General features: G+C 45.4%; 1 protein-coding gene across 2 annotated transcripts in view; it reads left to right on the top strand.

Moving 5' to 3' along the window:
* Positions 1 to 478: 478 nt before the first annotated feature.
* The window catches only part of LOC109891926 (pleckstrin homology domain-containing family H member 3), a 51,499-nt gene continuing 35,026 nt past the window's right edge, over positions 479 to 16,951 (top strand). For both annotated transcript variants that reach the window (XM_031827339.1, XM_031827340.1), the window contains exons 1-2: positions 479 to 1,165; positions 11,939 to 11,994. In XM_031827339.1, coding sequence (XP_031683199.1) covers positions 1,031 to 1,165; positions 11,939 to 11,994 — 191 coding nt within the window. In that variant the 5' untranslated portion in view covers positions 479 to 1,030. The remainder of the gene's footprint in view (positions 1,166 to 11,938; positions 11,995 to 16,951) is intronic.

The following is a 16,951-nucleotide window of genomic DNA, read 5'->3' on the forward strand; positions in this document are numbered from 1 at the left end:
GAATAAAGGGAGAGAGAGTTCATCTGCTTCCTATTGAGGCATTTCTTGTGTTTCTGAGGGCAAATGCCTGTATTAACATCACCATTAGGCAAGCACACACACTCACACACTCACACGCACAACACACATGCTAAATCAACCAGAAAAAACAGCATGTAAATACACATTTACACAAGTACTGGCTTAGGCCTACCAACACAGTATTTACAGTAGCCTTCACACAAACATGAAGTAGACATGTGGTAAGAAAACATATTTTCTCAAGAATGATGGGCAAGGATGCTAAAGTCGTAGGTCATCAAAGAGGCATGTGACGCAATCGTCCGTTGGAAGAGGGGGCGTGTAAGATAGGCGTGCCTTTTCTATTCGTGTTATAGTCCAAGCCAGTTATATTTCGCATTCGACATGAGGGGACGGCTCGACCCGCCCATTCAAGGCTGGCTGATCTCTGGCACGCTTTTGTTCAAACTCAAGTCAAGTAAGTCATAATCGCCTGCCTACCCTTTAGTTTAGCTACAACACTGTAGTATGTGAATAGTAGCAGGCAACACGAATTTCGCTCCTCATATTGATTTCTTTATATGTCTTTTATTTACAATATTCATGGTTTTGTCAGCCAGTAGTGGTATTTAGGCTTCAAAGTAGATACATTGGTATTTTAGTTAGCTTGTCATAACTTGCGCAACGACTTCAGATACGTGCAAAGTCTCGGGACAAGGCAGCAACTAGACTTTTGGAAGGACAGATTTGACATAACTTTCAGACTCATTTTCACCAGGTTGAACTCTTCGATAGCTTCTATGTTCCTTCTATAGGCTAGTGTTGGACAGTTCTTTTGGCGTATGTGTCTGTTTGTCATATTCCCTCTGGAAGTCTATGGAGAGAAGCTGTTCAACTTGGATGTTATCCTCACGCGACTCTGGATTTAGTTACGTACTGTGAGACGTACACGCGTAACCCCAGAAGCCAGACGTTGAATGTTGACTTTACGACAAGAATAGTCGAAAACACCTGACTTGACCCGATTTGAATGCCTGTGCAAGGATTTTGTTGGTTTCTGTGCTGCAGGCAGGGTTTCAATTTGCTCGGACGGGACTATGGGGAGAAAGAGGAGGAAGAATCTTTTGAGTTGCGCAACAAGGAGGATCTGACTTGCAACGGACGTGTAAGTAACCTTATCTGCATGCATTATTAGTATTCCCATGTTAATATGATTTGTCTGCCCCCTCCTCCCCTATGATGCAGTTATACGTCGTTGTTAAGACCTGTCATACGCATCTATGCACAGCCTATGTATTATTCTCATCTTCATGACTCCTAAAGAACAGCCAATATGTCAGTCAGATGGGATTGTGCTACATAGGGGGACATACCAATTTATAATAACACACCACAATGGCTGACGCTACATGTTTATAAAAAGTATTTCACATGTATGGAACACGTTTGAGAGTACACAAAGTAGAAATTGTATTTGAATATGATTGCTTACTATGACACATCTACATGTTACACTGCTTTGTTAAAGCAACGCAGTGTGACAAAAAACAACAACACAGAGTTACACGTGGGATTAACAAAGTACAGTCAATAGCAATAGAAACATCTATATACAGTGTGTGCAAATGGAGTAAGGAGGTAAGGCAATAAATAGGCCATAGTAGCGAAGTAATTACAATTTAGCAAATGAACATTGGAGTGATAGATGTACAGATGATGATGTACAAGTAGAAATACTGGTGTGCAAAAGAGCAAAAAAAAGTTCATAAAAACAATATGAGGATGAGATAGGTAGTTGGTTGGGCTATTTACAGATGGGCTGTGTAGAGCTGCAGCGATCTGTGAGCTGCTCTGACAGCTGATGCTTAAAGTTAGTGAGGGAAATATGTCTCCAACTTCAGCGATTTTTGCAATTTGTTCCAGTCATTGGCAGCAGAGAACTGGAAGGAAAGGCGGCCAAAGGTGGTGTTGGATTTGGGGATGACCAGTGAGATATACCTGCTGGAGCGCGTGCTACGGGTGGGTGTTGTTATGGTGACCAGTGAGCTGAGTTATAACATAGTTATAACTAAGCATAACCTACATAGCCAGCATAAATAATGGCGCAGCTTGCTTTGAAGGGCAACACACAAGTGGCAGCTATAAGTCGATGAACCAATTTCATTCCTCACCACAGAGAGGTATAGCTGGCTACACAACTCCTTGTCACCCTAGTTACCCACCTTCCTGATTTTTGCCCTGAACACCAGCTCATGAATACACTCACGGCTGGCTATGGATTCAGCAGCAGGAAAATGATGTGGAGTTGGGCCGGGGCAAGGTCTATCCATGCAAAAAAAAGAACCATGTTCCCCTTTAGAATCCTATCCAAGATGGATTAAAATGTTGACATGCAGACATAGGCAGGAAGGAGCAGGCCTATGTGCACAAAGATAGGCCTAGACTAGAGGTTGTGTTAGATCAGCTTTGTTACAGAGCCCATATTTACACTTTTGAAGTGGTACTACTACCATCATGCTGACCTGACTGATTCATTTTCCAGGATACAGGGAGTGTGTCAGGTCATTCATGTGACCTGCTCCCTCCATCACAATTAAATACAGTTCCACTGTCATGGATACAGGGCACGCAGACAGACAGAATGTGTGTTTGGCCTGTTCTTTGAAGCCTGGGCAACATTGAGTAATCTCACACAGTGTGATGCAACCAAAAAGCCTACTGTTGAATGGAATCGATCCTGTGGCCTCCGTCCACTGTATGGCAAACAAGACGGTGGCCTTGTCTTCTCCGTAATGTCAGTCTTCTAATCGGGCACAGAGAGTTCAGCATTGTCCGCCCACTTGTGAGGGGTCATTGTTACCCTGTATTGAGGTAACCTCTTCACGTCAATCTAGTACACAACGTACTGTACCCTCCTCACATGTCCATTAAAAAGGAGCTTTACCTAGAATTCATTGTCAAAGTCAGTATTACTGACCGCAGCATAACAAGCCCTCTAGTTGTAGGCCTAATTCAATATTTCTTCATGTTAAGCTTTCAGTCATATTTTCTGTATTGCTTGCAGTGCTTAGCTTGACTTGGGCAGCATGTCTTCTTCCACAACAAGAACATGAAACACCCATCCAGCCGAAATAGTCCACTCTCCCCTCCTGTACACCTCTGAAGATAGATGGTCTATATCCATTCCTATCATCTGTCCTGTCTGCCAGCTGTTACACACGTATACTTTAGAAACTGGAGGGAGATACTTTTTTATGGAAATGGTCTTGAGTTGCGATGGATAGGCAGGTCTCTTCCCATCAGTCCAATGGCACTAACAGACTGGTCTGGTCCGGAGATAAGAGGAACATCTGGTGCTCAGGGGGATCCAGAGAGGTGTCAGTACTGGAGAGTTGTTCTTGGCAAACATCCCATGTCGTGATCATTATGCACCATCTGTCTGGCAGTGATAGCTAAAAAAAAACTCTGTCCATGGTCCATTTCCTCAATCAATGCAGGGTTATTGTAGTATGTCTCGGTTAAGGACGCTTGATGGGTTTAGAGTAAGACCCACTCCATCCCAGTGGAGGCTGCTGAGGAGAGGACGGCCCACAATAACGGCTGGAAAGGAGCTAATGGAATGGCATTAATCACATGGAACCCATTTTTGATGTGTTTGATACCATTCCACTGATTCCGCTCCAGCCATTACCACAACCCTGTCCTCCCCAATTAAGGTGCCTCCAACCTCCTGTGCTCAACCTCCCACCATATAGCATAACCCCCCCATCAAACCTAGCCATGCATATCCAGGTCCAAAAACTGTCTCCACCCCTCTTAGCCCCTCAATCATGTCTTCTCTCTGTCATTACCCCTTTGTGACTTACAGTGGGTTAAATCCATTTGAGTTCACTCACTTTTTGACAGCACCCCTTTTGATTTGAACTAAACCTTCCATACTTATTTGCCCGTTGCTCAGAAAGTGACTTTTTGGACCTGAATACCAAAACCTTCAAGAGATAAAGGTGCTCAAAGTGGACCTATTTTTGCATACCCCACTATACCATGAGACATGTCTTCATCACTGGAAAAGATAAACGCTGGAGATTGATATCATTTAGAAGCTTAAGAACAGGGTTGTCAAACTGTTTATCATTTTAAAAAATGATTACATATTTGCATATGTTGTAGCTTAGACCCTATTTGACATAATCTAAGGTTTTTGTGTTGTGCCTGTCATCGGTTGAGACACAACATGCTCTTGAATACAGGTGGGTGTCATGTTTTATCTGATAAAAAATGAGAATCAAATAGACATTTAGACTTTCAAATAATACCACAAAGATAGTTGGAGGTCCACATATCAGAGAATGTTGACTTGAATGGGATATGTTGTTTTACATTTTAGGCTACTGTCAATCCTCCATAGGAAATCTATTGAAATCATTGAAGGATAGATAATATTATAGACATGACCACTTGACATTTGACGGTGTGTTGACCGGCGGCCATCTTTGAGATAGTAATTAAAACTTAAAATTGCCATTGAATTGCCATTTTAATGGTGTACCAGCTACAGCTAGTCTGAAGGGATAGGTCCATTCTCAGATTTGTTTTCTATGATTGAAATGACAACGACGAGACAGATTATAGGGAGGAGGTCAGAGACCTGGCCGGGTGGTGCCATAATAACAACCTATCCCTCAACGTAACCAAGACTAAGGAGATGATTTGTGGACTACAGGAAAAGGAGCACCGAGCACGTCCCCATTCTCATCGACGGGGCTGTAGAGGAGCAGGTTGAGAGCTTCAAATTCCTTGGTGTCCACATCAACAACTAACTAGATTGGTTCAAACACACCAAGACAGTCGTGAAGAGGGCACGACAAAGCCTATTCCCCCTCAGGAAACTAAAAAGATTTGGCATGGGTCCTGAGATCCTCAAAAGGTTCTACAGCTGCAACATCGAGAGCATCCTGACCGGTTGCATCACTGCCTGGTACGGCAATTGCTCGGCCTCCGACCGCATGGCACTTCAGAGGGTAGTGCGTACGACCCAGTACATCACTGGGGCAAAGCTGCCTGCCACCCAGGACCTCTACACCAGGCGGTGTCAGAGGAAGGCTCTAAAAATGGTCAAAGACCCCAGCCACCCCAGTCATAGACTGTTCTCTCTACGACCGCATGGCAAGCGGTACCGGAGTGTCAAGTCTAGGACAGTTTTTACCCCCAAGCCATAAGACTCCTGAACAGGTAACCAAATGTTTACCCGGACTATTTGCATTGTGTGCCCCCCCGTCCCAACCCCTCTGCTACTCTCTGTTAATCTTATATGCGTAGTTACTTTAACTATACATTCATGTACATACTACCTAAATTGGCCCGACCAACCAGTGCTCCCTCACATTGGCTAACCGGGCTATCTGCATTGTGTCCCACCACCCGCCAACCCCTCTTTTTACGCTTCTGCTACTCTCTGTTCATCATATATGCATAGTCACTTTAACGATACCTACATGTACATACTACCTCAATAAGCCTGACTAACAGGTGTTTGTATATAGCCCTTAAAACTCTTATTTTCAAATGTCTTTTTACTGTTGTTTTATTTCTTTACTTACCTACACACACACACACACATACCTTTTTTTTCTCACACCATTGGTTAGAGCTTGTAAATAAGCATTTCACTGTAAGGTCTACACCTGTTGTATTCGGCGCACGTGGCAAATAAACTTTGATTTGATTTGACCCACCCTGTATTCAACAGCATGTTGTGTCTCAACCGACGGCGGCACAACACGAACACCTCAGAGGATCTGAAGTAGGGTCTAAGCTACAACGTATGAACACAATCGGAGTTTACACGTTTTTAGATAATTGACGTGAAAGATTTAAAAAATATATATATATATACATTTCTATTCAAAACATTTTTGGCAAGAAATTATGAAATAGTTTGACAACTCTGTTTGTAAGCTTTTGAAATGAGTTCATATGGATTTACCCAATAGTGTGCTGCACTCTTCCTTTCCCAAAAGAGAACAAAAGAGAGTAACCTCAAAAGAACATCCCTGTCAAAAATGATCTGATTTCACATTCATTGTGTGGCCGTCCATGTTGTATCATGTGGACTACAGCATAGGCTATGTGAATGAGTGGTGATGAGGGTTAGGCCTATTGTTCAAACCACTGGCTTTGGTTTGCTTCCAGTGACTTAGGTTATTGTGTGTTCATACCCTTTCCTACAAACAGTAGGCCTCACCTCCCACTTGAGATTGTATCAGCTCCTTAACTACAACCGGACACAACTCCCGAGAAAATATTGATTATTGATTTCTTGTCTACTGCTAATCCTGTTTCCTCCCGGCCTGACCCTTCTCACTGATGTGTGCTGGATATAGATACGACCAGTCAATACTACCTGCTGAGCCAACCATTAGACCTCAGCTGACCCAGACTAAGATTTTTTTTTAAATTATCCATTATTTTACCAGGTAAGTTGACTGAGAAGACATTCTCATTTGCAGCAACAACCTGGAGAATAGTTACAGGGGAGAGGAGGGGGATGAATGAGCCAATTGTAAACTGGGGATTATTAGGTGACCGTGATGGTTTGAGGGTCAGATTGGGAATTTAGCCAGGACACCGGGGTTAACACCCCTACTCTTACAATAAGTGCCATGGGATCTTTAATGACCTCAGAGAGTCAGGACACCTGTTTAATGTCCCATCTGAAAGACAGCACCCTACACAGGGCAATGTCCCCAATCACTGCCCTGGGGCATTGGGCAATTTTTTTTTAGACCAGAGGAAAGAGTGCCTCCTACTGGCCCTCCAACACCACTTCCAGCAGCATCTGGTCTCCCATCCAGGGACTGACCAGGACCAACCCTGCTTAGCTTCAGAAGCAAGCTAGCAGTGGTATGCAGGGTGGTATGCACCATTACAGCACAGACTCCAAAGGCCGTCCATCCCAAGGAAAATCAAAGGATTTGTGAACTGTAATATTTAGCTTTCCATGGTGTCAATGGTGGTTTTGGGGGTGGGGTCGGAAGGTGGGTGTCGTAGATGAGTCCTGGTCCTGGGAAAGCCCTACAGGGAAGTTCCACTGTTTACACAGTAGCCTCAGTTACGTCCAGCGTTTGACAAGCCGCACTTTGAGGCAGTAGGTCAGACCTCCCAGCCCTCCCTGTGCGTGTGTGTTGGAACATTTTCTCTCTAAAAGCTTGTTAGCTAAATGGTCCCTGCTGCTGCCAGGGGTGACCACAGCTACCCACAGGCCTGGTGGAGGATTGACGAGTCTCCCCTCTTCTCCAGATACATCCACCAAACATCTTCACCACCACCACCATCTACTACGTCAACGTTGTCCTCTGCGGTGCCAAGAAGGGTTGTGAAGCGTAACAGCCATAATACTGAAACTATGGAGTGATGCTTTGTGCCCGGCCTGTGCTCCAGCTGAGGTTGGAGGCATGACTCAGTTGTGACGCTTGTGCAGGCTTGGCTGGCAGAGCGGTCCCTGCCTAGGCCAGTTCAGAACCTTTCCCATGCATGTTTACAATCCGGATTCAAAGAAATTGCTCTCCCAACAGCTGCCCAAACAGTCAGGCAGGCTGAGATGAATGCCTCCAGTGTTGAGTTAGCCAGGGCACTAATTTTAGGAGAGGACATCCGTCATTCTCTCTCCCTTCCATGTTTCCACTTAAATCTCAGCATTCTGCTAGATGCAATATGAAGTTAGGCCTAGCTATGTTTGCCACCGGGCATTGTGCCCGTCTACAACAGCTGCCAGCATTACCAGGAAGAAACAGGTCCAGTCCTGGCTTGCCTGAAAGTGGGTCCCGTTAACCGGCTAACTGCGATGCCTCTGCCCTCCCCTCCTCCCTCTTTATTAGAAAAGAGTCTTCAGAGGTGTTACGGTACACTGGTTTATATTTGGTTTCCGTTGCGTCGCGGCCTCACCACCTTCAGGCCACACATCTGGTCCTCAGGCTGACGTTGGCAGAGCCCGAGCATTTCATCCTGGTTACTCAGCCTCCCAGGAGAGCTGCAGGGCCAGGCAGGGGGAGGAGGGAGGAGGGTGTGGTGGTGGTGCCAGAGGAGAGCGGAAGTGAGCCACGGAACGAATACATCACGGCATCTCTCTCTCCCTCCTTCCCTAGCCCCGGCTCCAGTCCGGATGAATCATCCCCTGCCTGCCCTCTCTTCCACTCTGTCTACTCTCTCCATTCGAGATCGACTCCTCCAGACTTCTGAAAAGCACGCCGTTCCCTCCTTCTTTTCTCCTTCTATCATCTTTGGGACTATGCATTTAAAGAGGTAGCTTAGATCAGTGGTTCCCAAACCGGGGGCGAGGGATCGGCAGGGGCTTTCAACATACTCTTGAAAGTTGTAATAGTGGAATGCACAAAGTGAGATTTTGAAATTGGGTAGTGCATCATCAGTTTTCCTCTTGTCATATCAGTCATTGTATACATTAGAGAGATATTTATCACTTGTCCAGATAAACTAGCCCATAGATTTTGTTGTAATGTTTGAGTCATTCAAATGTCACATGAATACACATTAGACAAGGCAAAATGTACAGAATTGCAAGAAAATTAGCTTTAAAACTGCAACATTTTCTCTGCACCCCATGACAAAATGTGTAGAATTGCAGGAAATAAGTGTGAGCGAAAAAGTCTGGGAATCTCTGGCCTAGATAAACAGACAGGGGAGATAATGTTCAGTGACAGTGTTCTTTTCGTAGAGAGTACCTACTCACAATAAGACTGGGGAGGATTTATTTATTGGATTTATAAGCAGACTTCCCATATGGCAATTGGCAATCATTTCCATCACCAGTTTTCTCTCAGTCAGACATGGCAGGCTCAGGCTGTGTCTGGTGTGAGCAGAATGTCTAGGGAACGGGACTTGGCCAGTTGGTTGAGGGTCGACGAGGGCCAAGCAGAGCCAGGAGCAGGGGAGGGCCACAGCCCGCCCGAGCCTCATTCACAAATTGCTTTTCGACACCATTCAGTCATTCCTATCGGGCTCGTCTGACGTTTGCAGTACCTCTCCCTGGTTTAAACTTGAACTCAATCACATTACTCACACCTTCTTCTTATCCTTTCATTTGACCTCCGGCCCTCCGCCCGGCGTCTACCCTCATACAGAGCGCGTACTGTACATTAGTAGTTGGATTTTTCTTTTCACTTAAAAAAAAAAACTTTCTGAAGCACTTTGCAGAGGCTGAGTCCTAAACTTAGCAGACCCAGCAGTAACATGTGGTGTTTGAACAGCGAGGGGCCCAGAGCTGACCTGGATAGTGTTTCAGGTAGGCCGGAACCCCGGGCCGGGCCGCTGCAGGGCCTCCCTCAAGGCTGTGACTCCTCAGAGACAACATCACAGGCCACAGAAACACACAGCGCACCACGGACACGGGCCGACTGGATCACAGGCTAGCTCTGATGAGGTTTTCCAAGGTCCCATACGCAGTAAAAGGTAAATCTCCTTTCCAGCCCCTGGCTGCAGGGCATCCAGAATAAAAAGTTCACTGTTCCAACTTGACTGCTAGCAGGAGCTCCGGGTATTCAGTTGACACATCTCTCAGTGTGCAGCAGAGAGAGGGGTGGGGATAGATGGCTGTTTAAGAGGAAAAGTACTGTACAGGGAAATGATGTTGGCCCCTCGTTGTGATTTTCCAGGAAATGAAAAAAAGCCCTCTGCTTAATCATCAGTGCAGTTAAAGTAGAAACAGGAGTCTGTCTCTACACCCTCATTTATGGGCCTAGTCTGTTTGTCTCCCTGGTCTGGTCTCTCTCTCTCTCTCTCTCTCTTTCTCTCTCTCTCTCTCTCTCTCTCTCTCTCTCTCTCTCTCTCTCTCTCTCACTCACTCACTCACTCACTCACTCACTCACTCACTCACTCACTCACTCACTCTGTCTCACTCTCTCTCTCTGAAAGAGGAGTGCCAGCAGTATGTGAGGGTAGGCTATACTGTGTTACAGCCTTGGTTGGTCTAGTGACCTAAAGGTTCAAGTGCTCTGGCTAGAAGTGTTTGCTAAGAAAAATAGTGATTTATTTCTGTTGGTTTATTTTGACACTGTACCAACATTAGTCTTATGGGACTTGAATATATCATTGTCTCATTTGTGTGTTTATATAACAGTAATAAACCAATAAAGACACATACAGCTATGTGAGATAGGAGTGCGACCGACCACAAATATTTGATGTTAGTTGCCTTTTTCACAGAAACGACTGGATGTGAATAAAAGGGCGTGGGGGTGTGTGTTGAGCTAAAGCACAAAATAATCCTCTGGTCCTGGTTCTTATGTTAAATGAGCCTGTTTTGAATGCCATATTTCTCCCAACCATCTCACCCTTGCATGTGAAAGCCAACCATTACAAGAACAGAGCAGCTATGTGCCTGGTGTGGCTGCCAGGAAAGGCAGGCAGAATGCTATACTTTAACACACAGGGTTGGCTGGGGGGCAAACCTTCAGGGGTGAAATCACCCCATCTAGACTGCCTGGGAACCTACCTGGGAACCTACCATGCTAACTGTCATACCACATTAACTAGCCTACATCAAATCTCCACAGGGTTATCTACCTTGAACTGATGGGCCCATAGCTCTCTCAGATCACCCCTCATTACACATGTATGTTGTAATCAGGATGCAGACTCTTCCCAGCTAGCACATAACGTTATGAGAACCATACGTTTCTTAGATATTGGTGAGAGGGTGTTGGTCCTATGGTTATTTTACATACTACCTTTCCAAAACCTTTTTGGAATGGTGCAGGATAGTTGTTTGGCTTTGGAACATTCAAAGCTCATTTACACTACTTGAACAGAATGTTTCCTAAAAGTTCAAACATGGTTACATTTAATAAAAATGTTGGTAATATTCTAGGAACGTTCTCCAACTGGTTTAACAATTGAGAATATTCTCAAATAGTTCAGAGAACATTAAGAAACAACGTTCTTCTGTGAGAATTTCAGTACTTCAGCATACCGTTTCCTATAGGCTTCCTCATGATTCTATTTAAAGTCATGTGCTTACATTGTTCTGAGTATGTTAAGAAACAACATTCTTCTCTGGGACTTTCAGTAGTTTCAGCATAACGTTTCCTACATGAGGAATCATGGTTCTATTTAAAGTCATGTTCTCAAATAGATCAGAGAACATACAAATAAGATCCATAAAAACCACAAGAAATGTTTTGTAACGTCCAGAGAACTTTTTAAGAATGTTATTTAAAAAATAACAATGTTCTGTAGCATCAACAAAACTATCTCTATCCTCTGTCTTGTTAAGCTTGTTCAGCTGTGTGGGTTGCGCCTACTAATTGGCCACACCGGATCTTAATCAGTGCTTGTTTCCTTTGAAATGGAGTCTGTTTGAATAGACTCAAATGAACAGCTTTGAATGAGTTAAAATACATGGCATGCTAGCTCCATCCTGGTGGCCCAGTGGACTAATTCCATGGATACAGAACAGAAGGTCATAGATTCAAATCTCACTGATGTGCCACAATAAAAGAATACATGTGTTTACATGATTAATGCCTAAGCAAATACATTTTGATTTTGTGCTTGGAGTTCAAAACAGTTCAACTAAGCTAACAGTGTTATTAAAAGTCTTGTTGAAACATGTTCACAGAACCTTATTTTTATTGCCTTCAAATAACCTATAATTTCCATTCTCAGAACATTAATAAAACCTCTCAGGAAACGTTCAGGGAACCATAGTAAAACGTTCTCAGAACCTCCCTTCAACCAAAATATGAATGTTCCCAGAACAGGCGAAATGTTCACTTTCGTTCTCAGAATGTTTTACCGGTCAGGAAACGTATGGCTTCATTCCCAGAACCAATGGGAAACCAAAAACGTACGTGTCCACGACATTCAAGGAACCAAATGTGCTAGCTGGGTTAAGTGTTTTTTTTGTTTGTTGCTTTTTTCACAGGGTCCACTTGAGGTGACTCTCTCTCAGCCGACTCGCACAGCCAATGGGACAAACGGGTAAGTTGTTTGTGTGTGTGTTCGTGGATGTGTGTGTGTGAGTGAGTGAACACACGTTGTGCTGCTTTTAGGAAGCCAGTTCCTCTATAGCTCTTGATGTTCATGTATGATTCTGTGTACGTGATGTGTCACCAAGCACGGACATCATTAGTACTCAATCTTTTTATCTTTTACTTCCCTCTACAGAGCTTGGGTCATGGGGTTTCTCACCACAAGACTCATAGTATGCCTGACCACACATGCACACACACACATGCAGAAGTACACGTAGGATCTTAATTTGAGCCAATTTGCTACAACATAAAAGTTATCCTGCAGCGACAAGAAATGTGAATTAATGGTCATTTTTGTAGGGTTTGATACATTTTTTGTAAGGGAAAATCACAAACTTCAGAAGCCTTTTAAACCTCAAATACACTACAAGTTCTCCTACAACAGGGTGATCAAATTAAGATTCTATATCTGTAGGATGCGCCAATACCACTACCAGATTCGCAGGCCATGTGTCAGCGGGACTCTCACACCGGGGTGCAAGATCTCACACACACACACACACACACACACACACACACACACACACACACACACACACACACACACACACACACACACACACACACACACACACACACACACACACACACATCAATTTCTTATTTATTTAACAAGGCATGTCAGTTAAGAACAAATTTCTTATTTACAATGCCGGCCTACTCCAGCCATATCCTAACTCTGACAACGCTGGGCCAATTGTGCACCGCTCTATGGGACTCCCAATCACAGCCGGTTATGATACAGCCTGATGATGCCTCTAGCACTGTGATGCAGTGCCTTAGACCCCTTGTGCCACTCGGGAGCCAAGACATGACGTGAGTGTGGGATGGTGGTGGTTGAGGGGGAGATGAGTGATCTCAGGCCTGCATCACACTATCAGTCAGGCATCATATCCTTATCTACCCCCTCCTCTCTCCCACCTCACTCCCAGGCAATCTAAGTCTCAGTCCTCTCAGAGCACAGACGGCGTGGTGAAAAGTCCTAGAATTATATAACGTAGCTGATGAACAGTATACATGTCTGATAATGTCACAACTCGCTTCAAGAGGACAACTCAAACAGGAAAGGGAGGAGGGCTGAGGGTGGGGGCGTTGAGGGAGCGGTGAGCTGAGGCTCTCTGAAGCCTCAAGTCAGACGGGACATGCAGCCTCCTGAGGGAGCAAGGGAGGGAGGACAGGGTGAGCGAGGTGACTCAATCTCACTTCAGGGACACACCCTAGAGGGGCGAGGCTGGCACAAGCGTGTGTGTGTGTGTGTGTGTGTGTGTGTGTGCTGCCACCTCCACAGGGCAGAGAAGAGCGATAGGCCTCAGAGCTGTCACACAGGTGATTTACTGTTGGTGCTAGAGGGAGTGTGTCAAATAACTGACTGACTATAATCATCACACTAAGAATTAGATGCTGTGCTACATAACCATTACATGGCCACTGGCCACACCTTTCTAATGGCCCATTACAAAGCAGGGAGGAGACACTGACGTATAGTCACATTTATCTCAGATATATTGGCATAGATTAGACCAGTTTAATTCATTTTTTAGGGGCCCATTTAGAGTCAAGTTAGACAATTCAAGGCATGAAATTCAGTCACAAGTGAATGCAGGCTAAGCAGAGTAGATCTGTATTGAAAAGCACTGCAATATTGAAGGGATGTTGAGAGTTTGTGCTATTCTGAAAGTGATCTTCGTAGATTTCTGTCCATTCGGAATAGGAGAGTATAAGTTCCAGCAGGTCATCCCACACCTCCGTCTGTGTGCACTAACCTTTATAGCACCTTCATTTGAACATGATTAGTCATGTCATGTAGTCGTTATTGCTCATTATGAGCCCTGCAGGCTTCACGTTCTGTTCTGCGGATAGAGAGCTTCTCCTGAGCAGCTCAGTGGGCGTAGTTACATGTGTATTCACGTCCACAGTGTCTAGTGAACAAAAGCCTCTGGTTAGCTAGGTTGATTAAGATGTGATACTGCAGAGAGAGAGAGAGAGGAGACAGGTGTGGGATCGGATGGGAGGGCTGGCATATGCCCATATGGGCAACATATGTCCATTTTAGGTTAGGTGTTGTGTGTTAGTTTCCCATTGCGTTGACCTACTAACCCAGAGTGGCAGCTCACCCATGGTGCCTGTCTGGTACAGAGTAGACCGACAATAGACAGACAGTAGACCGACAGTAGACAGTAGACAGTCAGTAGACCGACAGTAGACAGTAGACAGTCAGTAGACCGACAGTAGACCGACAGTAGGCAGTCAGTAGACAGTCAGTAGACCGAGAGTAGACCGACAGTAGGCAGTCAGTAGACAGTCAGTAGACCGAGAGTAGACCGACAGTAGGCAGTCAGTAGACCGACAGTAGACCGACAGTAGACAGTCAGTAGACAGTCAGAAGACCGACAGTAGACCGACAGTAGACCGTCAGCAGACCGACAGCAGACCGACAGTAGACAGTCAGAAGACCGACAGTAGACCGTCAGTAGACAGTCAGTAGACAGTCAGTAGGCAGTCAGAAGACCGACAGTAGACCGTCAGTAGACCATCAGCAGACCGACAGTAGGCAGTCAGTAGGCAGTCAGTAGACAGACCGTAGTCGTCCCCTCATTCCAGCATGTGGTGCCAAGCTCAGTGTCAGCAGCAGTCAGGGCCATGATGTCTAACAGAGGCCTGTCATACAACCCCAACCCATACAGTCTGGCTGGTGCCTTTATGAAATGCCTTCATGGCCTACTGCCTGCCCCTCAAACAGGACAGGAGCCTCTCGCTCCCATGCATCCATATCTGTCTCACATCATCTCTATTTTCTCCCAACTCTTTCCCTCTCCCGCCTCAACCGAGCCCCTCGTTGACAGCCCAGGGACAGACAGAGGAGTGGGAGGGTAGGAGACACACAGGAGGCAGAACACAGTGGGACCACTGAGGGAAGCTCTCGCTAACTCCCCCCCCCCCCTCTCTCGGTTTCTTTCTCTCTGTCCCTCTCTTTATTCTCCATTCTATGAAACACACTCTCTGTCAAGAGCATGACTCTTGGTGTGGGATGCCAGACAATGATGGCTGGAAGAGACTGAAAGAGACAGTGTTTACAACGGTCTTTGGAAGTGTATGTATGTGTGTGTGTGTGTGTGTGTGTGTGTGTGTGTGTTCCAAGAAGTCCTTGGATGTGATCTGTGTGGTAATCTCCTGTGTGTGTCAGTGCTCCTGAAATGCATTGTTTTCCTCCTTTCAAGACATTCCCTTCCTTCACACGCACATTGTCAAAGTCACGTACCCCCCCCCCCCCCCACACACACACCACACACACACACCCTCACACATACACACACACACATGCCCTCACACACACGCATGCCCTCACACACACATGCCCTCACACACAGACACACTTCCTGTCCTCTCTCTCCGGTTCCCCCCCAAAACACATTTATGCACTCCCCTCTGCCTAGTCCAGAATTCCTTGGCAGTGGTCTTGAGTAAACAGTGTATTTTTAGAGCTGGGAGGTCATATAGGCCCACTCTTAATCACCACATTCCCATTTTCCCACCAGCCCCCTCCGTCTCAGCTCAGACAGAGGCCCAGCCAGGCACACTGGAGACGGAGAGGGGGATGGGAGGAGGATAGGATGGGGACTTGAGAGAAATATGGGCCTCTTCCCTCCCTCCACAGATTCCACAATGAGACTGTGGTCTGTGATTGCTCATTACCTACCTACAGTATGTGTTGTATTTGAAGGTTTCCCCAGAGACCGGTGTTTGTCTAAGAAGCCTCTGTGTTATATGACAGTTGCTTGTGTGTTTGTTCAGATGTCTAATGAAGTCTGGGTAACTTACATAGCTTTCACCTCTGTATATGAGCCATGGTTTAAAGCTGGACGTTGACCTCCTGGTTGAGCTCATCATAGCCGTGTGTGTTGTGCGATTAAGCTGTTTTTACGCCCCCAGTTAGCCGTATCTGGACGTTTGACCCCTCGGATCACAAATCTCAACTCCCATGTCATTTCCTGGGCTGGTTACTCAGCGACTGATGTAACATAACCCTGCATGAGAGGGCTTTGATCGGGCAACCATGGATATATCCCAAATGGCACCGTATTCCCTATATAGTGCACTACTTTTCAACAAAGTCCTATGGGCCATGGTCAAAAGCAGTGCACTACAATAAAGAATAAAGTGCCATTTGGGATGCAAGCCATGTTCAGGAAGGCGTACTTTGTATTCTGAAGCATGTCTGTCTGAACATAACAGCAGTCTGGCTCTGACCACGGTCCTCCAAGCCTCAGAGCAAGGACACTGTGTTTTTACAACTTTAATTAACGTCTCATTGCTTTAATTTGATCTCAACCAAAATCAATTACTCATCAGCTCAGCTACTCTGGCCACCGTGAGTCTGACTGACTGGTAGACTCAAGTCAGACTTTGAAAGGCCAATCCCTCATATATTTAGTCCAGAGAGGACATATGAATGAAAAAAATGAATTCCTTCTTAGGTCGAGATCACAACTTATTTTTCTCCTAATCTCGACATAACAAAAGGTTTTTCGAGATCACGAGATAATCAAAAGTACCACGCATTCATTTGTTCACGACAACCACCTCATCAAGGAGCCCTGTGACTGCGTTGATCACAATGCGCTCGTCGATGCCTGACAGGCTGCACTGTTTCCCAGGCTGCGTGCCACCCCCAAGACCACAGTCAATCGCATGCAAGCAACAACACCGCTAACTTGTCTTGTCTTGTGAGTTAGCTAGGTAGTCTTGTTGGCTAGCTAGTTAGCTAGGTAGTCTTGTTAGTTGCTATTGTTAGCTAGACTAACTAATCTGACTGGCTGATCAGATTCAATTTCAGCCTCAGAGGCTTAGAAATAAGTTGGGTGCCTTGTAGGCTGTTTCATAGGCAAGGCTCCTTGCAGGCAGAT

The sequence above is a fragment of the Oncorhynchus kisutch genome, linkage group LG6 (genome assembly GCF_002021735.2).
Source record: "Oncorhynchus kisutch isolate 150728-3 linkage group LG6, Okis_V2, whole genome shotgun sequence".
Lineage (NCBI taxonomy): Eukaryota > Metazoa > Chordata > Actinopteri > Salmoniformes > Salmonidae > Oncorhynchus > Oncorhynchus kisutch.